Source organism: Ochotona princeps, chromosome 2, assembly GCF_030435755.1.
Source record: "Ochotona princeps isolate mOchPri1 chromosome 2, mOchPri1.hap1, whole genome shotgun sequence".
Taxonomy (NCBI): Eukaryota; Metazoa; Chordata; class Mammalia; order Lagomorpha; family Ochotonidae; genus Ochotona; species Ochotona princeps.
Window position 1 is genome coordinate 159,436,117 of NC_080833.1, and position 26,777 is coordinate 159,462,893.

The following is a 26,777-nucleotide window of genomic DNA, read 5'->3' on the forward strand; positions in this document are numbered from 1 at the left end:
AATGACAGAATATTATATTTGGGAACATATAAAGTCGAATTTTAACAAAGGAAATCCTATTGTACTTTGTAGTGGAGACACACCTGCACAAACCAACATCACACTTTGATTTTTCTGTCTCTTAAGGGACTAAGTTCCCAGGTTGCCTAGATTAGCAATTTGCTACTTATGTTATTTTTGTTTTATCTAAGCTTTTTTAAAATCTGAGTTACAGACAGAGGGGGAGAAATGGAGGGAGGGAGAGATGTTCCATCCACTGCCTCACTGGCCACAACAGCCAGGCAGAGCTGGGCCAAAGCTAGGAGCTAGGAGCTTCAGCTGTCTCTCAGGTGGATGACAGGGGCCCAGACACTTGGGCCATCCTCCGCTGCTTTTCCCAGGTCACCAGCAGGGAGCTGGGTGGGAAATGAAGAAACTGCGGTATGAACTGATGCCCGTGCGGGATGCCATGCCATGTCGCAGGGCACTGCGCTACCTGCTATGCCACAATGTGGGCCAGTGTCTCATCCCCTTTTGAGTCCTGCCGTTCCTTCTGGCAGTGGTCAGATGATCAGTGCTTTTTTAAGGTAGAAGCTTATGGGTGACTTTTGTTTTGGTTGTGGTTGGCTGTCTTGTCCATTGTAGACTACAGAACAACCTCTCTCAACTTGTACTCACTAGACACCAGTAGCGCTTTTCCAATTCTGACAACCAAAAATGTGCCCAGGCACTGCCAATTTCACCCATAGGAAAAACTACAGAAGAGAACAATTATATACAGTTACGAGGTGGCTGATGGTGGTTAATTAACCCAGGCTGAGAGATTACACATGGTTTGAACTTTCTATATATTTTTTTGCTACCCACATGGATATCTTGCACTTTTAAGCAGGGTGGTATTTGCTTATACTTATTTCATGTGATGCTCACTCATTTGCTTAGATTTTTCTACTGAGAAACATTTTCCTTTTGCTTTTCCTATCATTTTTAACAGTCCTGAGTCATGGCAAAGTGAGTTCCAGTTCTGGCTTCTCCACTTCTGACCCTGCTGCCTGCCCATGTGTGGGAGCTGGCCAGGTATGCAGACCCTTGATGTGCGTGTGTGAAACCCAGGAGACGCTGCAGAACCCTGCCTCCTGCCTGCCGCGGCCCTGGCAGTGCTGGCCATCTGCGAACAAGACAGCACTTTGCTTTCTGCCACTCCAACTTTCCAAGAAAATTCATCTTTAAAAACCAGAAATCTACTAGTTAATCAAAGCTCAGTTCTTGCGGAAGCCCTCTTATCCCTACATCTTGAAGGCTAAGAAAAGAATAGAAATGGTCAAATCTAGAAACTACTTAAGGAAGAACAGAAAGAATTAGGTGAGGGAAGGCTGAGTTTCACTTGATGCAGGTGAAGTTGGGAGTGACAGCGAACAGCTGCTACATCACCAACAACCCCGAGAGGGAGACTGGGCTCCAACTACCCCGAGAGGGAGACTGGCTCCAACTACCCCGAGAGGGAGACTGGCTCCAACTACCCCGAGAGGGAGACTGGCTCCAACTACCCCGAGAGGGAGAGACTGGCTCCAACTACCCCGAGAGGGAGAGACTGGCTCCAACTACCCCGAGAGGGAGACTGGGCTCCAACTACCCCGAGAGGGAGACTGGGCTCCAACTACCCTGAGAGGGAGACTGGGCTCCATCTACCCAAGTGGGAGAGACTGCGCTCCAAGTACCCCCAGAGGGAGACTGGGCTCCAACTACCCGAGTGGGAGAGACTGATTTCAGAGCTAGCAGTCAACAGTATAACTGAGAACTTAAGTTATTCAAGAGAAAAATGGAAAAGCACAAAGGAGTCAAGGATTGAAACCTAACTTGAAGCCACACACATAAAGCCAGAAAAGAATATTTATGGATTGAAATAGGGAAAGCTACTGACTGAATAATAATTAGAAAGATTAAAAAAAAAAAGGCAACCTTATCCTGGTAGTGTTAACAAAGCTTCAACTACAGGAAATGAAAAAGGAATAAGTAATACGTTATAATGACCATTTCAGGGTCTCAGCAGAACAGTTGTGGTCCTGTGTCTGGGAGATGAGAGAACATTTGCCAACTTCCCAGGCAGACACGTGCGTGTGCTCCAAGAGCGCTACCTTGGTTTACATCTCCTGAGGACTGACTGGCACAAGACACCTGTCCCAAATAATGCTGTGCCTGGAATAAGACGAAAGCGCACCCAGCATGATAATGTAATTCCCGTCCTTCCCTTAACGTCCCTTGCCTTTCCCTTAACGTCACTCGTGGGGGTGCAGACTTGCCTCCCGCAGTGGGCAATGGGGATAAAAGGCCCTTACGCTCACTCAACAGATAACTGGAACTGTTAGCCAAGCATTGCCAGAAAAAGCGATTCAGGATGAATCCTTGTAAAACCCCAATTCCCTTCTTAGAACTTCTAACATACACTGACTGAGGTTCCAGGATTACACTGCGAACCCTTCGGTTCCCTGGGGATGGACATCAGCGATTCCGTTTGGAAGGCTCCAGAAGAAATTAAACAGCTCAGAATCAAGCGGCAGGCGGGTGGGCGGGGGTTCAGGTGTCTTCCCTAGGCCACTGCGCTTCAGGCCCTGTTCGCACCTGGGAGCGGAAGCGGTCAGGAGCTGGGAATTCCGGCCCGGGGACAGGACCACGCCGGCAGGTGCAGCGGTGCAGGGCAGCTGCCACGGCCACCAGGCCCGGGGGACGTCGGCTGGCATGTCCATCCCCTGCACACAGAGCCCAAAGCTCGAAGCCCTGAGCGGGGCGCTGCACCCTGACCACGTCTGCCGAGGAATGCGGCGGGCAGCGAGGTTCTGGGTGTGTCAAAGGAGAGAGCCCCCGCGAGCCAATCCTAGCACGCCCCTTTCCTCCCACCGCACGGGAAAACCGCCTTTTACATCCTCTTGGAGCGGTTTCCCGTCGTTGTAGGCCGTTGCGCGAGGAGAGAGGGAAGCCAGACCACACACTTCTCCATCAGACACCCGTGCCTTCCAGCGGGCCTGGCTGCAGCCAGTCAGGCTCCGGCGGGCAAACTACAACTCCCAGGGGGCCGAGCGCGCTTGCGGCGTGCGCCGGAGGCGTGGCCGCCCCGCCCCCGGGGGCGTGGCCCGCGCGCGGCCTGGTCGGGAGCTGGCGCCCGGGGCCCCGGCTGACGCGGCCGCTTCCAGCGCGGCGGCGTGAGGGGCGGCGCGGCCAGGCCGGCCATTGGCTGTGCGCGGCGAGGGCGCGGCGGCCGTTGGCGGCCGGCAGCACGGGGCGGGCGGGGCGGCCGCGGCGTCCGAGGGAGGCCCCGCCGTCCTGGCCGAGAGGGCGGCCGGGGCGCTCGGCCGTCGTGCTGCCGCTGCGGCTCCTCCATCTTGGCCTCGGCGGCGGCGGCTGCCGGGAGGATGTGCCGCCCTGTGGCGGGGGGAAGAAGGAGGAGAAGATGAAGCGGTACCGGCGGGCCTTGGCCCTGCTCTCCTGCCTCTCGCTGTGCTCGCTCGTCTGGTGAGTGGCCCGGGCACACCCCCGTCCCGGTGTGCGGGGCGGCAGGTGGGCTGCGGGGTCCCCGGGGTGGTCCTCGGGGCGCAGCGGAGGGCAGCCGGGGCTCCCCGGACGTGCCTGGCCGCCCCTCGGGCCTGGGGCGCGCCCTGGGCTCTCAGCTGTCGGGGTCCCCGGGGTGGTCTACGGGGTGCCTGGGCTCCCCGGACGTGCCTGGCCGCACCTCGGGCCTGGGGCGCGCCGTGGGCTCTCAGCTGTCGGGGTCCCCGGGGTGGTCTACGGGGCGCCTGGGCTCCCCGGACGTGCTTGGCCGCCCCTCGGGCCTGGAGCGCGCCCTGGGCTCTCAGCTGTCGGGGTCCCCGGGGTGGTCCTCGGGGCGCCTGGGCTCCCCGGACGTACCTGGCCGCACCTCGGGCCTGGGGCGCGCCCTGGGCTCTCAGCTGTGGGGTGGTCCTCGGGGTGGTCCTCGGGGCGCCTGGGCTCCCCGGACGTACCTGGCCGCACCTCGGGCCTGGGGCGCGCCCTGGGCTCTCAGCTGTCGGGTGGTCCCCGGGGTGGTCCTCGGGGCGCAGCGGAGGGCAGACTGGGCTTCCAGGATGTGCCTGGCCGCACCTCGGGCCTGGGGCGCGCCGCGGGCTCTCAGCTGTCGGGGTGTGCAGCAGCTGAACGCTGTGAAGCTGACCAGAGTGGCCACCCCGAAAACTTGATGGAGTTTCTGTTGGTCCCAGGCCGCCCTGGCCTTTGGAGAAGCCAGGTGGGCTAGTGAGCGGAAGGAGTGCCAGTCGGAGGAGCTGGAGAAGCCGCTCTGGTCTCCAGGGAATCTCTGTCGCGATACCTGGCGTTTGATGACCGAAAAAACGTTTCTTCAGCCAAAGCGATTTGCTCTAGATTCTATTAAAAAATTGTGGCTTCTGCAAAGAGCCAATGGCTCTTTCGTAGGTATGGGTGACTAAAGGGTTCCTAAGGCCAAAACGTTTTAGAATTGTTGCTCGTGTAAAAGTCAGCCATAAACAAAGGGAAAACACAGCACTTGCCTGCCTAAGGGATTTGGCTCGGAAAGATGATACAACTTTTAGGGGAACTTTCGTCCAACTTTCTGAGCCCAGTTTAGTAAAGCCATCATCATCATCCCACAGCCCTCTTCTACTTTTTATTTAAGATTGATTGATTGATTCACAGAGTTACAGAGAGAGAAATCTTGCATCGGCTGGTTCACTCCCTGAAGGATCGCGAGGGCCAGGGCTGGAGCAGGCTCAAGCCAGGGGCCAGAGGCTCTCGCAGGTTCCCCATGCGGGCGCCAGGGGTGCCTTTGCAGGGGCCGGAAGTGGAGCAGCAGGGAGAAGAACAGAACCACCCCGCGGGAGCCGCGATGCCGGCTGCGGCTTCACCCCAGCCCTTTGCTAAGGAAGACCATTGCGTTGAGTCCAAGACATGCTTCTGGCAGAGGAGCCTGCTTGCTGCTCCAAGTTTTTATAGATAAGATACTGGAATCTCGTCTTCACCTTCACCTCTCTGGGTCTGGCCTACTCCGGTTTCTCCTTTGGCCTTGCTCGTACTTGGAGGAGGATGTCCCTCCGCACCTCGGGAACTGGCTGCCCTCACGTGTGTCATGAACCGGTGGCCGGAGGTTGAGCTAAATCCAGCCCTGGAATGTGATTTTAAAAGTCATTTGTAAATTGTAATTTGTAAATCACACTTGTTTCAGTTTCGGGACTTTTCAGGCTACTTTTCCGTAGAAGCTTTTTCTCTGTGTTTTTCCTTAGCAGGAATGAGGAAATGTGACCCGTGGGAAGAAGACCGTCGGTGCAGGGCTGGTGGCAGTCATGAGGTTGGGTTAGCGACTCTCAGCTGGAGAAGTTACTAGTGTGTCTTGAGCCAAGTTAGAAAATGAAAGTATGAAACAGCTCTGGGCCTGGAGGCTTTCTTGTATGTGATTGTGAGATGGGAGACAGGTCCGGGCCAGTGAGGACCAGGGAGAGGGCTGTCTTTCCGGGGTTTTGGAAGTTGGAATTGTGTCATGGACATAACCAGAGCATCACCTGTTTGCTGTAGTACAGGTCTAATGGAGCTCTTCTAGAGGCAGACCACAGGGCTCTGAAAGAGCGGATCAGGTCCTCTGGCTTGACTTACCATTTAGAAATTGCTCCCAAATATTTGGACCCTTTTCTGTTGTACCGAATGAATGCTGTGTGTTTATACTATAGTGTTCTGGTATCTGATTTCCTCCATCCTTATTATTAATAAAGGCATAACTTGATGCAGCTTGATTATGTCTGCACCTTGCTTCTGCCTTTCCATTCTAGAATACTAACCTTGGGTATCTCCCTAGGAACAGAATCCTGTCCATGGGATTTCTGTTTTCCCTCTTGCAGAGTGTGTGTGATCTTGGTCATGTTGTGCGGACTTGTAAACACAAACCCGCAGGATCAGGTGGGAGCTGTTGAGAACAGCACTTGCCACCTGCCAGGGCCTCACTCTGTGCAGCTCTCAAGTGGGCACTGTTAGTAACTGTGTCTGACAGGTGAAGGAGAGGCCGAGGCCCTTGGCCGTGGGGAAGTGGCTGTTGAGGGTGGGCGCTTCGAGCCCAGGCCCCTGAGTCCTGCCCTTATCCGACGGTGGTCCACAGGCCTGTGCGTGAGGTCCTGGCCACTACTTGGGAGATCTTTTTCTTCAACTTGCTGCATTGCTTCCTGGAACCTTAGTTCGAACTTTGTTTCATCAACACCGGAAAATGGAGCTGTTCATGCCTCACAGACTTGTTAGAAGGACAGAATGAGATAGCAAATAACAGATCTTTGCAAAACACTAAGGGGGTCTTACTGAGTGTTTCCTCACCCGAGCAACCAGCAGACACTTTGCTTTTGCGCACTGTGCACCAAGATGTGTGACCCTAGAGCTAACGCTGGAAGTCTTAGATCCTGGGAATGCTCTGTGTTAGTTTCCTGTTGCTCTCAGAAATTGTTGTAAATTTAATGTCTTCGACTGATATGTGTATGTTGTCTTCCTTTTCAGGGGGCCGAAAGTCAGAGCTCCCTGGTTGAAGTTAGGGGGTCACAGGGCCAGGTCCTTCTCGGACCTTCGAGGGGAGAGCACGATTCTGACTTTTCCAGTTCTCAGAAGCTCTTGGCATTCTGTCTGCTTTTCTTTTCCTAGTCTTGGTTCTTGGTTCTGCCGGTGACTGCACCTCTGCCCCTCCAACCCCTCGTCCTGACTTGGTGACCACAGCTGTCTAGCATTATCTCCTGTCCCTGGTCTTCAGTCCCCTGCAGGGCGACCTGTTTGCATTAGGGTACAGCAGCTCCTGGTGCTGGCGGGCCACGTGCTCTGCCCGCAGCACACTGTAAGTGTGGGCTATCCTGGAGGGGAGGCAGGTGGGATCTGTGCTTTGGTCAGTGGGTGTTGGGAATGTGTCTTCCTCACAGTGGGCCGCGCTGTGTGTGTGATGTGGGTGGGCTAGTGTGGTGTTACCTGATCGGTTACACATTCCAGGTGTTTAGGAAAGCTGAGCAAGCAAATATGCTTTCTTCGTGCTATCCTTTTGCCGTCATTATTATTATTAATGAGGGTTGTATGGCAGAGAGACAGAGAGACAGAGAAGACAGAGACAGAGAGAGAGTGGTCTTTATCCCTGTTTGACCCTTCAGATGCCTGCCACAGTCAGGAGTGCAAGGCTGACGCCAGAAGCCCAGGAATCAGGACAGGTTTCTCACTGGAGTGTCAGAGGTCCAGGGACTCCAGCCTTGTCCTGTGCCACTCAGGGTGGGTGCGTGTTAGGGGTCCAGGGACTCCAGCGTTGTCCTGTGCCACTTAGGGTGGGTGCGTGTTGCGGGTCCAGGGACTCCAGCCTTGTCCTGTGCCACTCAGGGTGGGTACGTGTTGGAGGTCCAGGGACTCCAGCCTTGTCCTGTGACAGTTGGGGTGACTGGATGTAGGGGCTCCAGGACTGGTGCTGTGTCCTGTGCTACTCAGGATGGGTGCGTGTTGGGGGTGCAGGGACTCCAGTCATGACCTGTGACACTCAGGGTGGGTGAATATTGGGGGTCCAGGAACTCTAACTGTGACCTGTGGCACTCAGGGTGGGTGTGTGTTGGGGATCCAGGGACTAGGGTTGTGTCCTGTGATGCTCAGGGTGGATGCGTGTTGGGGGTCCAGGAACTGAGCTGTGACCTGTGCTACTCAGGGTGCGTGAATGTTGGGGGTTCAGGACTGAGCCGTAACCTGTGGCACTCAGGTTGGTTGCGTGTCGGGATCCTGGGACTGGAGCCGTGACCTGTGGCACTCAGGGTGGGTGTGTTGGGGATCCAGGGACTAGAGTTGTGACCTGTGGCACTCAGGATAAGTATGTGTTGGGATCCTGGGACTGGAGTCCTGACCTGTGGCACTCGGTGTGTGTGTGTTGGGGGTCCTGGGACTGGAGCCGTGACCTGTGCCACTCAGGGTGTGTGTGTGTTGGGGGTCTAGGGCCTAGAGTCGTGACTTGTGATATGCAGGGTCAGTGAGTGAGAAACTGGAATTGTCAGTGGAGCCTGGCGTTGGTCTCAGGCTGTCCAACAGGTGTCACAGGCGTCCAGGCTGTGCCTTAATCATGGGGCCAGGGGTCTGCCTCCAGAATTTTTAGAAAGGAACTTCTTATGTTGAGATTCATTTTAGTTTAAGTAACTTTTAAGTCTACTTAACAGTGTGCGGGTCGACGGTGGTGAGTTATGGCGTGCTGGGAGTTAATCCTGGTTTGTGTACTTGCCTGGGGATTCTTCCCTAGCCCTTGCCAATGAGTGCCCAGCATGCCTTCAGAGCAAGTATGAATCCTTATTAAGAAGCTTATTTTATTTTTAAAAAGAAACCAGTCCTTTCTGTACCCCAAAAAGATCATCTTGGAGAAGCTCATATGTAGACTAAGGAGAAGAATTTGACATTTAAACACTTCTCATACATTTGGCAAATACAGAGGTAATAAAGGGTCAGCCCTTGAGGGTGATGCGGTGGGGTAAGCCTCTGCTGGCATCCCGTGGGGTTCCTGTGCCTCTGATCCACTTCCTGCTGATATGCCTGCAAAAGCAGCACACGATGTCCCAAGTACTTGGTGTCATGCCGCCCTCATAGCAGACCTAGCTTGAGTTCCTGCATCCTGACTTGGGCCTGGTGTAGCCTAGGCTGTTGTGGCTGTTTGGAAAGTGAACCAGCAGGTGGAAGATTTCTTTCTGTGTGTCTCTGTGCCTTTCAAATAAAATAAATAATGTAAAAAACAAGTCTTGAATATCAATGGATTTACATCGTTACTATTCTATCATACTAACTATGTGCCCCTAGGTGAATGATTTCTGTGAGCCTCAGTTTCCATTCATAAAATGGTTGGTGGCACCTATAGTTTAAGATGGAGAACTATGTTTCAGGCCAAGGGAGCATTTCTGTAGAACAGATGTGGAGAGGAACGGAAGAGGAGCAGGCTGTAGCTAGGGTTTGTAGGGACCCGATTGTCCTGCGGGTGAGTGAGGGAAGTGGAGAGCCGAGTCAAGCATCTTTTTTTTTTTTTAAAGATTTATTCATTTTATTACTGCCAGATATACACAGAGGAGGAGAGACAGAGAGGAAGATCTTCCGTCCGATGATTCACTCCCCAAGTGAGCCGCAACAGGCAGATGCGCGCCGATCCGATGCCGGGAACCTGGAACCTCTTCCAGGTCTCCCACGCGGGTGCAGGGCCCCAATGCATTGGGCCGTCCTCGACTGCTTTCCCAGGCCACAAGCAGGGAGCTGGATGGGAAGTGGAGCTGCCGGGATTAGAACCGGCGCCCATATGGGATCCTGGGGCTTTCAAGGCGAGGACTTTAGCCGCTAGGCCACGCCGCTGGGCCCTGTCAAGCATCTTTGATTGTGGAGGCGTGTGGGCCTGTGGGGAGCCCTCGGTGGTGTCCTGGTGGGGCGTGGACGTGTCCGGACCCGAGTGGGCTGGTGGGGAGCCCTCGGTGGTGTCCTGCCGGGTCGTGGACATGTCTGGACCCACGTGCTGGTCTGTCTGAGGTTGGGAGTAGTTTTCTTTGTGGAGATTTATTTGCTGGTTTGTGATTTTGCTTTTCTGTTTCTGTTGCTTTTTCTCTGATTTCTTAATCGTTGATATGTAAACTGTTTTTTCTTTTTTGAAAGAATGACCAGAAACACTGAAATTCCCTACTCTATCTTTAATTTTGAGAACATTTTTACCTGTTTTCTGCTTCTGTCTTTCCAAGGAGACAATTTGTGCTTTTTTTCTGAGTGAAATAGCATTCAGAATCCCTTCTTTCAAATTTTTTGATGGCTTTTAATATTTTTTTTAAGTGAAATTTATTATGAAAGAGTTTGAGCAAGAAGTTCATCTTTGCTTTGAGATATGCTTTTCAAACTAGAGGGTAAGAGGTAATGTGTCATTACAAATGGTGTCAGATCCCTTTGGACAAATTTGATGAAGCCAGCTTCCCTTAAGGGGAAAAAGTTCTTGAAATTGGCATGACATCTTTGTGTAAAACTTACATCCAATAAAGATGGCAAATGATTTTTTTCTAGTTTCCCATTTTACTTTTGTTTTTGCTTATTTTTATTTAAACACAAAATAACTTGAATCCAATAAAAGATGGCAAATAGTTTTATTTTGTTTTCGATTCTTTCCTTTGTTTTTTACTTATTTTTAATTTCTTGAAACATAGAGACAGAAAGAGAAATATTATTGATCCTTTGGCTGCCAATTTGTTTCTCAAATGTTCACAACCGCCTCAACTGGGAGAAGCCGAAGCTGGGGTCCATGTATCGGTGTGGACTTGGTGACAGGGACCCACATCCTTGAGGTGTCGTGTTGTTTTCCAGGGTGTGTAGAGTGGGGAGCTGAAAGCGGCGGTGGAGCCTGACTCCTGGCAGCCCAGTGTGGGCTGTGGGCACCGAGGCAGTGTCTAGAGTGGTATGCCAAATGTGCTGCTGCCAAATCATCTTTTCCTATATTGAAGTTGTTTTTGGAAGAGCTAGATGCAACTCATGTTTGCTTAGGTTATTAAATGATTGGAAATAGGTTGGATTGGAAGCTGATGGTAGATTTGGCTAACAGTAGAAAAAGCAAGAGGTATTAGCCCTTAATTATCTTTCAGCAGTGTTTCTTGTAAATGAGTCTTTCACTTTTCTCAGCAATCTGAATGGAGAAATGAGTTGGTATCTACAGTTACTAGTGGAAGGGAAGAGAGAAGCGAAGCGTTTAACTGCTTATTCTCCAGCAGTTTTTGGGGGAAACATTTACATGTATGTAATGCTTTTGTGTAGCAATTTATGCAGAACTGAGAGAAACACCCATCATTTGAAGCGTGATTACTGACTTTTTAAATCCTACTTTAGTGCCAATGTGTTCATCTGTGTTTTTCCAAGGTCATGTTTTAAAGTCATTTCAATAAGTAAAATTGCTCATGTCGCAGAGGAAAAGGAAGTTGCTTTTGAGTATTTGCAAGTAAGAAGCTAAAGCCCTTGGGGTGAACTTTTTTCAGAAATGCAGATGTTTTCTGGGGGTTTTGTTTTCTTTGAGAACTCTATTTTTATAATAAATGCTAGTTAAAATTGTTTTGCATTTTCTATAAAAGGCACGCAGCTTTGCTAGAGAACTTTTATAGTATTAACATGGCGCATAGACCCTAGGCCAGATTTGTGTTGTGCTGTAGTATTTCTAGTCTGTATTTACATCAATACCTTTTCGTATTAATTGCTGTCATGTCAGTTTTATTAATCATGTGGTTCGAATGCCTTGGTAGCTCACTGAGAAGTAGGAAGGCCTCGGTGTCAGCTCAGAAATAAGAATCCATTAATTGAAAATCTGTCTGGTTACTCGGTATGTATTTGTGTGATGAGGGATCCAGGAGAAGCAAGGGCCTTGAGTTTGGTTGTCACAATACCTGTACAGATGTGGCGCAATGGTAAGACTCAGGGCTTGGTGGCCGCCCTTCCCGTTACTCACAGTGAGCGCAGGTTGAACCCCGCTCGTGGTTAGTGTGTGTTCTCTGAGCTCCTTAGTCTTTAAGATGGATATCGCACTTTAAGGAGAAGGGCGAGCAGAGGCATGGACCAGAGCTGGTGAGCAACAGAGCCCGAACCTGAAGTAGGCCACATCCCAAGACTGCGCCTCTTTAATCACCGCATGGCACTGGCAGAGGCTGCTACGTTTCTCTGTGGATCAGTTTTCTCATCTGAAAACGGGAGTGTCTGGATTGCCCCAGGAAGGAATGGACATTAGAATTATTCATATGATTTTATAAAAATAAATACACATGCCAGTGATTCTTATTTGGTTGTTCTGTCCCAGTGCATTCAAGCTAATATTACTGGTTAAGATGAACTCTGAGACTTTTTTTTCTGCAACATTTTTTTTTTAAAGATTTATTTTATTTTTTATTACAAAGTCAGATATACTGAGAGGAGGAGAGACAGAGAGGAAGTGGAGCTGCTGGGATTAGAACCAGCGGCCATATGGGATCAAGGCGAGGACCTTAGCCACTAGGCCACACCGCCGAGCCCTTTTCTGCAACATTGTAAGAGAGCCGATTAGAATGTTAGTGAACAAAGCTGAATTTTATAGTGGATACTTACAGAAAGGAAAAAGTAGGACTGACGTTGCCTGAGAAGTTTTGGATTCAAGAGAATTAACATATAGTTAAGAAACTTTTTGCGAGGACAGGTGCTTCATGAACTGAAACATGATATATCCTGTTGCTAATATGTATTGTGTGTGTGTCTCTGCCTGCCTGTGTGTTTTCCTGTCTGCATGTGTGTATGTGTGCCTGCCTGTGTGTGCTTGCTTCTGTGTGTGTGTGTGTGTGTGTCTGCCTCTGTGTGTGTATGTCTGTGTGAGTGCCTGCCTGTGTGTTTGTGCCTGCCTATGTGTGTGTGCGCTTGCCTGTGTGTGTGCCTGCCTGTCTCTGTGTCTGCCTGCCTGCCTCTGTGTGTGTGCCTGCTTCTCTCTCTGCCTGCCTGTGTGTGTGTGTGTGTGTGTGTGTGTGCCTGCCTGCCTCTGTGTGTGTGTGTGTGTGTGTGTGCCTGCCTCTGTGTGTGTGCCTGCCTCTCTCTCTCTCTGTGCCTGCCTGCCAGTCTCTCTCTCTCTCTCTGTGCGTGCCTGCCTGCCTGCCCATGTCTCTCTCTCTGTGTGCCTGCCTGTCTCTGTGCCTGCCTGCCTGCCTGCCCGTCTCTCTCTCTCTCTCTCTCTCTCTCTTTCTCTCTCTCTCGGTGCCTGCCTCTCTCTCTGCCTGCCTGCCATCTCTCTGTGTGTGTGTGCCTGCCTCTCTCTCTGCCTGCCTGCCCGCCTGCCTGCAGTGGGAAGATGGTACTTGCCAATGTACGTGATAGTGGTGATAACTAAGGAAGCAAGCCTGAGGAGAAAGCCTGAGAGAACTTGGAGATGGTGGATTTTGCAGGTTAAGCTGTAGTACTAGGTAGGACATGTTTGCAAAGAAAATGCTCCTCCAAGAATGTTGTCTTCATATCATTATGCTAGATGCATTTCATAGAAAAAGTTGGGGCGATGGGTACTATAAAGAAATTGGAATATGGGCCTGGCGGCGTGACCTAGCGGCTAAAGTCCTCGCCTTGAAAGCCCCGGGATCCCATATGGGCGCCGGTTCTAATCCCGGCAGCTCCACTTCCCATCCAGCTCCCTGCTTGTGGCCTGGGAAAGCAGTTGAGGACGGCCCAATGCATTGGGACACTGCACCAGTGTGGGAGACCCGGAAGAGGTTCCAGGTTCCTGGCTTTGGATCAGTGCACATTGGCCCGTTGCGGCTCACTTGGGGAGTGAATCATCGGACGGAAGATCTTCCTCTCTGTCTCTCCTCCTCTTTGTATATCTGGCAGTAATAAAATGAATAAATCTTTAAAAAAAAAAAAGAAACTGGAATAGTTGAGGTTTGTTCTAGAGACTTCTGAGCAAGTAAACGATCTGCTTTGGAGACAGGCTGGCACGCTGGCAGTGATGGGCACAGGGTAGAACCTAGCGAGGATTTAGAGCAGGTGGGTCTGCCTTACCTCTCCAGCTGGTTCCATGTCCTGAGATACTTGCAAAGACCCCTTGGGTGCTGTCCCTTGTGCCAGATTCTGGCAGGCACTACATACACACCAGCAGCTTTCTTAGATCACATTATTGTTACGTGAATCGATTCTAGGGTGTAAACTTATGAATGTGTCAAACAGAATTCAAAGAGAGTAAAAGAGGTTTTTGTGGGACTTGCACAACCTAGAGAATCTGTAGTGTTCACAAAGAAATGCAAGTGTTGTCAGAGTTCGAATGATGAAGGCGCGGTTAGAGGCGAATAAGTCTTTGCAAATGTAGGCTTGAGTCCAGGTAAGAGCTAGGCTGGAGTTCTCCTCCAGCGAATCCTTGCTGTTGAAGCTGAGCATCGAGCCCCTGCAGATAATTAAGGGGATGGGGGGCAGGATGTAAAGGCAGAACTCACTGCCTTGTCAGGGCTCGGTGTCAATTTAGTGAAACGGTTCTTTGGTAGAATTTGGTATGTTGGATATTTAAGCTAAGAGAATTCTAGTCCTGCCCTGTATCAGAATCAGTATTAAAGATCAGAACTATTGCACCAGAATTAGACCTTTCTTGAGTGAGGTGTGTGATTCCGTGTGCCTTCCCCTTGGGCTGTGGAGGAGCCGCGTTGAAAGCAGGCTCAGTGTGTTCTTACTAGCAGGTAGATGAAGCAACCTGACAAGAAAAGAATAGGTCCAGAAAAATGCCTGTCTTTTGCTAAAGTATTTCAGTGCTTTTTAAACAAGGGCTTTGTAAACCCAGTGACCTTTTCATCTTGTTTTATTACCAGTGTTTGACCACAGGGCTTCCACACTGCTCACCCATTTCCCACAAATCTTTAAATACTTTATAGAATTTCTGCAAATTATTTCCAAATTTCCAGACAATAATATTTAGAAACCACAGTTTTCATTATTACTTTAACCACTCTGCCCTTTTGAATGGCTGATAGGGCGGCCATTCTGCGCTCCGTGTTAGATTTGAAGTTAAGTTTAGGAGTCTTCATTCCCTGGTCCACTTCTTCCACTGATTACTGAACTCTCGTGTTCCTAGGACTTATCAGTAACTGTTCCAGTCTATAGTTCAGGAGACAGCTGACAAGAGGACTGTCCAGAGGCCTGAGTGGGAGCGCTCTGTCCTGGAGGGCCTCCCCCTGCAGTGGAGCCGGCCACTTTCAGTCTGGACTGCCCAGTGCTCAGGACAGATTGCTCCAGTGCTATGGGAAGGTCCTGGGTCACTGAGTCCCGGCTTGGGGACATTAGAAATATCTCCTGGTCCTTAACTAGTCCTGCACTGAGATAAAAGTGAAATGGGAAGGACTGTCAGCTCCTGGATTGTGAGGAGCTGCAACAGGACTGTATCATTCCATGAAGGAAGATTCTAGGAAGCGGAAGCAGCGGGAGTCGGAGGGTTAGGGTTGTGAGACAATGCAATCTGTGTTCAGACAGTTTCAGGTCATCCTGTATGCCTGAGAGGCAGGCACTGGCTAATGCTAAAACTTTGGTTAACAACATTTTACTAGATTCTGTTTTAAATATGTAGAGAGGCACTTGATTTTTAGCGATTCTAAGACAGGAATTTGGGAGATCTGTGTAGATCTTGCTGCAGAGAAGCGTTGAAAGCTTGAGCTCAGTTTAATGGGGTTTGAGAACTCTGAAGTAACTGGAGGTGGTAAAGGGAAGGCAAAGGAAACGGAAAACGTCAAAATGTTTTTCAGGTTTTAGATAATTGGGCGAATAACAGTACTACGCACTGTGTCGAGGATGTAGGATGTTCTTACACTGATCTTAGCCAAAAGGCCCAGAAGCGATTGAGGGAGAACTTAGGAATAGGGAAAAGAACGTGTTTGCGTCTACTTGTTTTGATATCTCAGGAAAGGAGACCCAGCTTTGAAATGAACTTTACTCATTCCCAGCACTAATTTACCTTATCCTTGAAGGATTTGAAGAATGGATGAGGCAGGAAAAAATCAGAGCTAAAGAAAAGTGGAAGTACGAGGTTGCCAGGGCGTGTCGGGCGTTCCGGGTCTTTGTGTAAGGGGACACGGAGCGCGCAAGGCCACGGGGCAGATAGCCAGCTGAAGCGGTGTATGTCTGTACAAGTCGGAAGACTTGGACAGCGAGGAGACTGCGCGATGTGTGCAGCGTGGCATGCTGACGAGCAGGGAGAGGGCGTCAGGTGTGAGCAGTAATCGGGGCTTCTGCACGCAGCAGGGAAATCAAGAAGGGAAATTCCAGTGTCAGTGACACGGGAAAGAGCTAGAGTTTAGTGGGTTGAGAGCTGATTAGAAAGGGAAGGCCCACTGCCGGAGGAAGGGCAGTGACTGGTAAGAGCTAACGTTCAATACCTCTTGTCCCTCTAAGCACAGTACATGTTTTCATTTCCTTTCCTCATAATATCTGTATTTTACGATGTTGATTTGAGGCATATAGACTTTGTAACTTGTTTACGACCAGGTAATAATTGGGGGGATCGGGGGCTACAATTAAAATTTTTCATTTTTGAAGTTGATGCCCTCAGCCACTGTACTATGCTCTGTTCATGTTACTAAATTACCAATAATCAAATCATGAAATGTTGGATTGATATGGCTGCTTTGTTACGGCTTTTGTATTTTTGTGTTACGCTATAACTGACTTTTACTTGCTAATATTACCAATTCATGAGTTACTGGGTATGTTATTGTCTCTACTTTTTATTTATGTATGTATCAGAAGATAAATATGAAATGTGGAATACAGATATCACAGCTTTGGGGAGAGAGCTATTTGCAGTCATAGATTGAATAACTTTAGGGTAAATTACTTAATTCTTGAACTTTTGATTTCTTCTTTCTAAAAATGAGATTTGTACTTTAATCCAACATCTTGGCACACCCAGAGACACCCGCATATACACACACATAAGAGAGAGTGATAGAGCGAGAGAGAGAGAGAGCGAGAGAGAGAGAGAGCTGTCAGTTGTCCACTTCCCACCTGACCACAGCGGCGAGCCAAGGGCTGATTTGAAGCCTGGCACTTTTTAGCTGGGTCTCTCGCATGGCTGGCAGGGCCCCAGACACCTGGACTGTCTTCTCCTGGTCTTCCTAGGTCATTAGCAAAGGACTGGGTGAGAAGTGGAGCAGCTGGGACTGACGCGTGCCGTGCCCAAACGGGAGCAGCTTCCATGTGGTCATTTTATCTAATGTGCGTGTCACCAGCCCCCCAGGACAACAAGAGTTAACGCCCCCTGGCTATTTTTTTTCACAAATGTGAAACAGTAAACTTTACACATATTCAGAGTTCGTGATTATAAAACTAATTTTCTTAAAAAAAAAAAAAACCTAATTGATGGTCATGGTGAAGTTTATATGGTGGATAAAGGGGTAAAGACACAGCAGGTCCAAAATTGACCAAAATTTGTGATGTTCAAAGTTTTGAGGTTTCCTCCCAAACTTTTTTTTTATTTTTTAAGATTAATTTTTTTTTTTTTTATTAGAAAGGCAGATATATGGAGAGAAGGAGACACAGAGCGAAAGCTTTTCCATCTGTTGGTTAACTCCCCAAGCAGTCACAATGACTGGAGCTGGACCATTCCGAAGCCAGAAGCCAGGAGCCAGGAGCTTCTTCCGGGTCTCCCATGCGGGGGCAGGATGATTCCTCAAATGCCCAGAACAGACAGGGCGAGGCCAGTCCAAAGCCTGGACAAGCCAGGTGCTCCGTGCAGTGTCCCAGTTGGGGGAGGGAACTCGAGGACTTGGGTGGTCTTCTGCTGTCTTAGGCACACGGGCAGTGGGCTGGATTGGCTCAGAGCAGCTGGACTCCATCCAGTCTGTTGGTGTACGGGCATCCCATGTTCACTTGTACACAGCACTTGCTCCTGTGGTTTTAAATTGGTTTCACATGTGCAGGAACTTATGAAGTGTAGTGCGAGAATCTGGTACATTCATACAGTTAATGATCGAATCAGAGTGATTTGGTGTTTCCATCTCCAAATATTTAGCATTTCTCTGTGTTGGGAAACCTCAGATTTCTCTAGCTATTTTGAGATGCATCATAGATTGGCACAGCTTGTAGTTTCCCTCCTGTACGATAGGATCTGAAACAAATGCCTCCCTGCAGCTGTATTTTGCTACTCATTTTGTAATTTCTTCTCTCCTCTCTACCACTACTTCCCTGTCTTAGATTTAATCAAGTTTTTTTGTCTTCCATAAGTGGGAACATGTAATCTTTCTCTTTCTGTGCCTGCTCTGGTGTCCTCGGCTTCACCAGCGTTAGCTTGTTCTTCCGTGGCTCTATTTCACCACACATTTTCTTTCGTTCATTTGTCAATGGATGCCTTGATTGATTTTGCATCTTGGCTGTAAATAGTGAGTGCGCATTCGCCTCTTTCCCTTTCAAGTTAAATGAAAGTAAATAAAATACTTTAAAATATGTTTAAAAATATAGAAAGAGATCATCACTTCCATGAAGTTTCCCTTTCACCTCCTCAGTATGTTATTTTCAAGTTTTCCTGATTTCTTAATTCTGAATTTTGTGAAGTTTGAATTGTGTGAAGTTGGCACTTTCCAAGCCAAAGAATTCTCAAATACTAGAAAATTTAAGCAGCTCTAATAGGAGGCTTTTTTTTTTTTTAAGTATTTATTTATTTGGAGGATAGCGTTAGGGAATGAAAGGTGGGGTGTGGCCGGGGAAGGAGGGAGGAAGCAGCAAGAGCAGAGAGGGCCAGGTGAAACTCCTGCCTGCTGGAGCTCCGTGGGCTCGCAGCTCTGCCCACCTGCTGCCTGGGCGCCCGAGCCGACCCGGAGTCGCAGCCCCGACTGCAGTTGGTGCCTGTTGGCTCGTCAGGGTAGCAGGCTGGGCCGCCAGCCCCGCAGCACTTCGGGTGGTTTTTGATAAATGTCCGTGTGCACACTCTGCTTTCTTTTCCTTCAACCTGTAACTGAGAGTATCGTGATTTGGTGGAACTGGGTGTTGTGCACTGAGTGTACTCACCTGTTTATTCCTATTTTGTTGTTTTCACACTTAGGATTCCTCGTGGTAATGGTTGTTTTAAAGTTCTACTTCCACAAACTGTGTTGTTATAACCTAGTGGTGACATTCTTGCTTCAGACCTGCATGAATTTTAGGTTTGTTCATAGAGTATGATGCTCGCTTTTAGGCTTATGTGTTACCTAAATGTTTCTCATGTTACTTGCATACTTTGTGTTATTGATTTAAAACATCTTGATGGCTGAATAAGTTTATGAGAAACCTTTAAGTGATTATGGAGATGATCATAAAGTGCTTTTTGTTGCTGTTTGTGCAGGCACGCTAAGCAAACTTTATTATTTTTGACTCAGTTTTCAGTATCAGCTAACCTGCACTTGACTGGAGCAATAGTGTTTCTCCTTGGCCGAGTTTCAGTCTGCTTTCCTTGTTGGTTTCTTTAGGGATTTTACGTCCTAAGGACTGGACATTGACAGTGATCGTTCGTGTCTGCGCTCTTTCTGCCCGTTTTTGATAGGACAAAGTTTATGCTCCCTTGCTTCGGTGCTTTGAGACAATTCAGCTCATTTAGAGTTAGCTGTTTGGCGGCTAGTATTCTGAGGGTAGCCTTTAATAACTTTCTCTGTTCTCTCTATGAAAACATGATAATCATCAGACACTTTCCTGTGCAACCTTTCTTGGGATTTAAAATTCTTTACTTGGAATGCTGATAATATTTACATTTTTCTTAAATCTTGTCCAGAATATATATATCTTTACCATGAAACTTTTACATTCTTGGGAGTATTTGTGTAACAGCTGTCTGTTGCCTCTAATTCTAGCCGTTACCAAACGTGTTCACAGTTGTTTTTCTCCCCCGCCCTCTGTGTGTGTCTCCCTCCGTCTGTGGCTGTGTGATGTGCTCTGCAGGCTGCCCAGTTGGCATGTGTGCTGCAAAGAGAGTCCCTCAAGTTCAGCCTCAGCGTATTACTCTCAGCATGACAACTGTGCTTTAGAAAATGAAGGTGGACAAGTCCAGAAAAAGGTACCATAAATAATGTTGGTTTTATAATGTGTTATTAGCTTTTGAAAATTATCTCAAAACATTTAGAATTAAAAAAAAAATCATAATTTTTTTTGGTGGAAATGGGTGTATTTCCTTGTTAAAATTGAAGCTACTAAGGTAGTTTTGAAATTCAGGTAACTTAGAGATATTTCTGCTGCTTGCCTCTGGAGTTTGGAATTTCATTGCCATCCCGGGCTGTCCAGGAGAAAGAAACGTAGTGTATGTTCAAGGAGAACTCGTGCCCTGCTTTTTAATTCTCTAAAATTGCTCTGCCTTAGCTTTTTTCTGTGAAGGGCCATTTGCATATTTTGTTTCACTTTGTCTTATTTTTAAAGATTTATTTATTTACTTATTTGAAAGAGCCAAAGGAGAGCGAGCGAAACAGAGACCTTGTACTGGTGGGTTCACTCTACAAATGACTGCAGCAGCCGGAGTTGGATCAGGCTGAAGCCAGCGGCTTCATCTGGGTGGCCCATGTGTGTGTGCAGGGCTCAAGCACCGGCCTCTTCTGCTTTCCTCAGACCAGCAGGTGCTGGGATGGAAAGTGGAGCAGCCAGAACATGAACTGGTACCCAGGTGGGATGGTACCACAGGTAATGGCCTTCCCCACTATGTCACAAGGCCAGCCTTAGTTTGAATACTTGTAGCATCATTCATGAGCCATATAGAAGTAGCCACTTAACAATGAGCGTGTTGTACGTGTATTGAAGTTAGAGCCCTGTCTGGCTGGCCTTGGCGGAGTAAGGCAGGGCCGGACTTGTGTCATATGTGGCCGTGGGCTGAATGTGCCTCACCTTGGCAAATCAGGGGATTTCTTGGGAAATGAAAAGTTTCTTTGCACTCAAATGTTATATGTATGTTCTCTAAGTGTTCATTTCTCCTAATCTCCCAGGATTATCTCGCCTTTTCATAGTTACATATCCTTCTGAATTACTGTATTTTTATTCCAGCATGTAGATACATCATAATTTATTAATCATTTCTTTGTTAACACACTTTGTCCATGTTGCTGACGGCTGTGTGTGTGTGTATGTATATTGACGTACATATGCGGTCACATTTCCATGCTTGAATTTCAGGGTACATGACATTTGGATTAATTATTTGAACTTTTGAGTTATGCATAGGGACTGTTTCAGGGAAGGAACACTTAAAATTTTAAATATCACTTGAAAAACTAAACTGGGCTTCCATCTATGCAAGAATTAGATCTAATCTTTTTGACATATTTGAATAATAAATAAGAAACTGAATGTAAGTAAACATTGGGGCGTTGGGGAGGGAAAGAAAGCATTCTTTTTCCCATTAAACATGTAGATATAGCTAGACAACTCAGGTAAGCAAAGATTAATGTAAAGTTTATTTTCTCCCTGTCTGAACTGCAAAGACATCTAAAAACATGGAAGTATTTGAAATTACACCTTTAGTGTGAATACAATGTGCACATTAAACAGAAGTAGTTAGGGTAAGGGTATATAAGGTAGTTTTTTGGCATATAAAAGGAGTTAGTCTTTAAAACTTAGAGAGTTGTCTTGTGAAACAATTTAATCAGTCTTTTTCTTTGTTGTAATATAGGATGAAAGAGAGGGATCTATCAATGCTGAATTACTGGGAAAATCAGGTTCAGATTTACCTATTGCTCCGGAAGAAAATGAACTAAAAGATGACCACGTTGTGGATACACAAGTAAGCTACCTTAGTAATGTGCCCCACACTGCCTCACCACCTGCCTTAGTAATGTGCCCCACACTGCCTCACCACCTGCCTTAGTAATGTGCCCTCACACTGCCTCACCACCTGCTTTAGTAATGTGCCCCACACTGCCTCACCACCTGCCTTAGTAATGTGCCCCACACTGCCTCACCACCTGCCTTAGTAATGTGCCCTCACACTGCCTCACCACCACCTGCCTTAGTAATGTGCCCCACACTGCCTCACCACCTGCCTTAGTAATGTGCCCCACACTGCCTCACCACCTGCCTTAGTAATGTGCCCTCACACTGCCTCACCACCACCTGCCTTAGTAATGTGCCCCACACTGCCTCACCACCACCTGCCTTAGTAATGTGCCCCACACTGCCTCACCACCTGCCTTAGTAATGTGCCCTCACACTGCCTCACCACCACCTGCCTTAGTAATGTGCCCCACACTGCCTCACCACCACCTGCCTTAGTAATGTGCCCCACACTGCCTCACCACCTGCCTTAGTAATGTGCCCCACACTGCCTCACCACCTGCCTTAGTAATGTGCCCCACACTGCCTCACCACCTGCCTTAGTAATGTGCCCCACACTGCCTCACCACCTGCCTTAGTAATGTGCCCCACACTGCCTCACCACCACCTGCCTTAGTAATGTGCCCCACACTGCCTCACCACCACCTGCCTTAGTAATGTGCCCCACACTGCCTCACCACCTGCCTTAGTAATGTGCCCCACACTGCCTCACCACCTGCCTTAGTAATGTGCCCTCACACTGCCTCACCACCACCTGCCTTAGTAATGTGCCCCACACTGCCTCACCACCACCTGCCTTAGTAATGTGCCCCACACTGCCTCACCACCTGCCTTAGTAATGTGCCCCACACTGCCTCACCACCACCTGCCTTAGTAATGTGCCCTCACACTGCCTCACCACCTGCCTTAGTAATGTGCCCCACACTGCCTCACCACCACCTGCCTTAGTAATGTGCCCCACACTGCCTCACCACCTGCCTTAGTAATGTGCCCCACACTGCCTCACCACCTGCCTTAGTAATGTGCCCCACACTGCCTCACCACCTGCCTTAGTAATGTGCCCCACACTGCCTCACCACCACCTGCCTTAGTAATGTGCCCCACACTGCCTCACCACCTGCCTTAGTAATGTGCCCCACACTGCCTCACCACCTGCCTTAGTAATGTGCCCCACACTGTGTGTTTTGTCTTTTTGCAAAATGATGTAATAAGATCTTAAGATTCACTTTGTGATAGTGCTGCTTTTCAAAATGTGTGAAATTGCAGTTTCAATAATTAATATTATTGTTTCTTATGTATAACAATTTTAGTTCTTAATATTTTCAGTTCCCTGTTTGCTCATTATTGTATATCATGTGTTTTTAGGTTTTAAGATATCAAATGTGTTTTCTACTTGATGTATAAGAAAAGATAGTATGCTGAATATGTAGTATTTTTAGCAAGAGTGTTTTTCACTTAGTATAGTATATTAGTTAATAGATTACTAGTTTTAGTATGGTGTGTGAATTAATAATTACAAGTTAAACTATTGTTTTCTTTTCTGTCGCATTTTACTTTCTGAGTATTGGTTTATTTTTGTGTACTAGGCTGTATGTAAAATTTAAAGAACTATAAACTGTCTGCTTTAAACTGACCAGAATGTTGAGGCATCTGGAATCCAGCTCATGCCTGTGCTGGCTGGAGGCTGAGCGGCAACTGATGTGAAAATGTAGGACTGTGGCAATGTCTCCCCTTTAGGAGAAGCTCCGCCTGTGTGAGAGGGCGCGCGTCCTTCTCTCCTGTCAGCCCAGGCTGGCTTTACAGCTTCCTGGCCAGCTGAGACACTGCACTGTGCAGTGTGTCAGATTCTGGAAGACTTTATCAAGGGTTTATTCTTAGGAACAGCAGGAAAGTGATTGTGTGACCCCTGCAGTGTGTGAACAGGAAGTGATTGTGTGACCCCTGCAGTGTGTGAACAGGAAGTGATTGTGTGACTGCTCTAGTTGTATGAACAGGAAGTGATTGTGTGACTGCTCTAGTTGTATGAACAGAAAGTGATTGTGTGACCCCTGCAGTGTGTGAACAGGAAGTGATTGTGTGACTGCTCTAGTTGTATGAACAGGAAGTGATTGTGTGACTGCTTTAGTTGTATGAATAGGAAGTGATTGTGTGACCCCCGCAGTGTTTGGACAGGAAGTGACTGTGTGACTGCTCTAGTTGTTTGAACAGGAAGTGATTGTGTGACTGCTCTAGTTGTATGAACAGGAAGTGATTGTGTGGTCCCTGCAGTGTTTGAACAGGAAGTGATTGTGTGACTGCTCTAGTTGTATGGACAGGAAGTGATTGTGTGACCCCTGCAGTTATATGAACAGCACTGTTCTCCTTTGTTTGCTTGACCATTTAGCCTCTGCTCTTGCTTGGATTCTTTGAAGCTATGACTGTTGCTCATGCGCATGGGCTCAGGGTAGAGTCCCGAGGACCTGCCTGTGGCTGCTGGGCACAAATGGAGAATTAGTTTTGACATTCGAAGATTTAGTTGAAAGAAAAGAATGTCTAAATGGAACTTGAAATGGCGATACTGAAGCACAAACTGTTTGTGTCGTGTGTCTGTCTCAGTGTCCGTTGTTCTGCAGACGCTCACTGTGAGTGTTCTTCAGACTGCACGCCTGCAGGTGCTTTTTCTCCTGAGCTGACCTGCCTTTGTTCGTGACTGTTCATGGGTGGGCAGTGCTTAGCTTGTGGGCGGTGTGTGAGGCTCCTGAAATTGTTTGGTTTGTCCCTGCCAAGGCAACTGAAGGTGGGACTTGAAATTCAGTAAGTTGTGCAAGCTAATAGTTTTTAAAGATTTATTTATTTTTATTTGAAAGATTTACAGAGAGTAGTTGTGCGCACGCACGAGAGAGAATGCTCTTTTATCCTCTGATTCACTGCCCAAATGGCCACAATGGCTGGAGCTAAACTTACCTAAAGCCAGGAGCTTCTTCTGAGTCTCCCACACAGGCTCAGGGACCCAAGGGCTTGAGCCATCCCGTGCTGCTTTCCCAGCCACATGCAGAGAGCAGTCAGGACATGAGCGGGGTCCATGTGGGATGCCATGCCGTGCTGCTTTCCTGGCCACATGCAGGGAGCAGTCAGGACATGAGCGGGGTCCATGTGGGATGCTGGCACTGCAGGCAGAGGGTTAATGTGTTTTGACACCTCATTGGCCTGGTGAATTTTTAAGTTGATAATTTTGTGTGGCCTGTGAATGATGTTATAAATATTTGCATGACCCTTGGCAGAGGAATGAGTCACCCTGGACTGGAGCTTCTCTTTTGCTTGAACTGAGTGGGAGCATTTTTCACTTGCTGCTAACTTACTGAGCAATTGACTGGGTACTCTGAGATGCTGGGAATAGTAAGGACCATAACGTTATTCAAGGTGTTTATACTTAGAGAGACAGAGAACTAAGAGCCATTGAAACAGCAGCCGAACCTGGGACAAGCATCTCGAGGGAGTAATGAAGGAACAGCAAAGGAGGTGGCTCATGTTTAAGGTTGTGGGGAAGCAGGGGCTGATGGAGGTGTCCAGCCTGAGGAGATATTAACTGGATTTCAGATTGTGCTTTTTTTTTTTTTTTTTAAGATTTATTATTATTGGAAAGCTGGATATACAAAGAGGAGGAGAGACAGAGAGGAAGATCTTCCATCCGATGTTTCACTCCCCAAGTGAGCCGCAACGGGCCGATGCGTGCCGATCCGATGCCGGGAACCAGGAACCTCCTCCGGGTCTCCCACGCAGGTGCAGGGTCCCAAAGCTTTGGGCCGTCCTCCACTGCTTTCCCAGGCCACAGGCAGGGAGCTGGATGGGAAGTGGAGCTGCTGGGATTAGAACCGGCGCCCATCTGGGATCCCGGGGCTTTCAAGGCGAGGACTTTAGCGGCTAGGCCACGCCGTCGGGCCCTTAGATTGTGCTTTGGAGGAATGAATGGCTCAGGACATTGAGGACTGAGGAGCAGCAGGAATCATCTGAAACTGACTGATACATGTATTCAAAACTGGTCAGGGACAAGACCTGTCAAACTATGTTATGTGTGCATTGATGTTACTAACGTTCAATGGCTGCTGTCAGAGGAAGGTGTTTCTAACTCTTGGTACAAAATGGGAAGTGGGAAAGGAGAAAGAGACAAGCTTTTTGTCCTGGTTCACGAAATGTTGAAAATCTGTACAGTCAATATTTTAAGATGAATTGTATTTTATAGGGTGATAATGTTGGGAGAAAGGGTTTTCATAAGAGTGCTTTTTAAGTGATGGTTCTTCATAGTTTTACAGCTTTGTATTAACTGCTACTTAATTGAAAAGATGCTTATTAATGTCAATATGAAGTAGTACCTTTTTTTTTTTAACAGAACACAAGAAAGTTGAGTGCACCTGTGGTTGAGACACTCCCTGCGGTTGGTTTACATGAAGATTCTTCCAGTGTAGTTGTTGAGAGTGAAAATGTTGAAAATATTTCCAGTTCATCTACCTCAGAAATCACTCCAGTCTCAAAGCTTGAGTAAGTCATTACATGGCGAAAAGACAAAGGGCTTGAAAGAAAATGCCAGAATGCCTGCCTAGGTAACAAGAGAAACACTTTTTGGTATTAAACCAGAGCTATTTTAGACTTTGGAACTTTGGATTTGGGAAAATTTGCATAGATGTTACTGGTTGAGCATTTTTGATATTTGGATTAGGTACTCAACCTGAGAACAAGACAGTGTGAAGCTCAAGCTTAGGGTTTGGACTAATTGATATTGCCAGTGTTTGAGCGTTGGAGAAACCCTGAGTACCTTCTGTGTCTCCTGCTCAGACTAAAGCGAGCATCATGCCGGCTCCCTGGTCACCTGCTCCCTGCGTTAACAGGCGGCCGCAGGCATCATGCCGGCTCCCTGGTCTCTGCTCCCTGCGTTAACAGGAGGCTGCAGGCATCATGTCAGCTCCCTGGTCTCTGCTCCCTGCGTTAACAGGAGGCTGCAGGCATCATGCCGGCTCCCTGGTCACCTGCTCCCTGCGTTAACAGGAGGCTGCAGGCATCATGTCAGCTCCCTGGTCACCTGCTCTCCGTGTTAACAGGAGGCCGCAGGCATCATGCCGGCTCCCTGGTCTCTGCTCCCTGCGTTAACAGGAGGCTGCAGGCATCATGCCGGCTCCCTGGTCTCTGCTCTCCGTGTTAACAGGAGGCCGCAGGCATCATGCCGGCTCCCTGGTCTCTGCTCCCTGCGTTAATAGGAGGCCGCAGGCATCATGCCGGCTCCCTGGTCTCTGCTTCCTGCGTTAACAGGAGGCTGCAGGCATCATGTCAGCTCCCTGGTCACCTGCTCTCCGTGTTAACAGGAGGCTGCAGGCAGGAGCAGAGCAGTGCTGGACCCGGGGCTCTGCCGTGGGATTCCCAAGCCATGTTTAGGTCAGCTTGCCAAGGCCTGCCCCTGTGGCTAGGTGTTTTGAATATAGTCGTAGAATGGATTTATTTAGCTTTCTAAACGAAGGCATGGATTTGGTGAAAGCAAAGCCATGCAGGCTCGGTAGGTA

General features: G+C 48.3%; 1 protein-coding gene across 5 annotated transcripts in view; it reads left to right on the forward strand.

Annotated features, from left to right (window-relative positions):
* Window positions 1-3,136: 3,136 nt before the first annotated feature.
* Window positions 3,137-26,777, forward strand: part of SUCO (SUN domain containing ossification factor) — a 74,377-nt gene continuing 50,736 nt past the window's right edge. For all 5 annotated transcript variants that reach the window (XM_058660675.1, XM_058660677.1, XM_058660676.1 and 2 more), the window contains exons 1-4: window positions 3,137-3,486; window positions 19,378-19,492; window positions 21,089-21,199; window positions 25,616-25,764. In XM_058660675.1, the coding sequence (XP_058516658.1) occupies window positions 3,425-3,486; window positions 19,378-19,492; window positions 21,089-21,199; window positions 25,616-25,764 (437 nt within the window). In that variant the 5' untranslated portion in view covers window positions 3,137-3,424. The remainder of the gene's footprint in view (window positions 3,487-19,377; window positions 19,493-21,088; window positions 21,200-25,615; window positions 25,765-26,777) is intronic.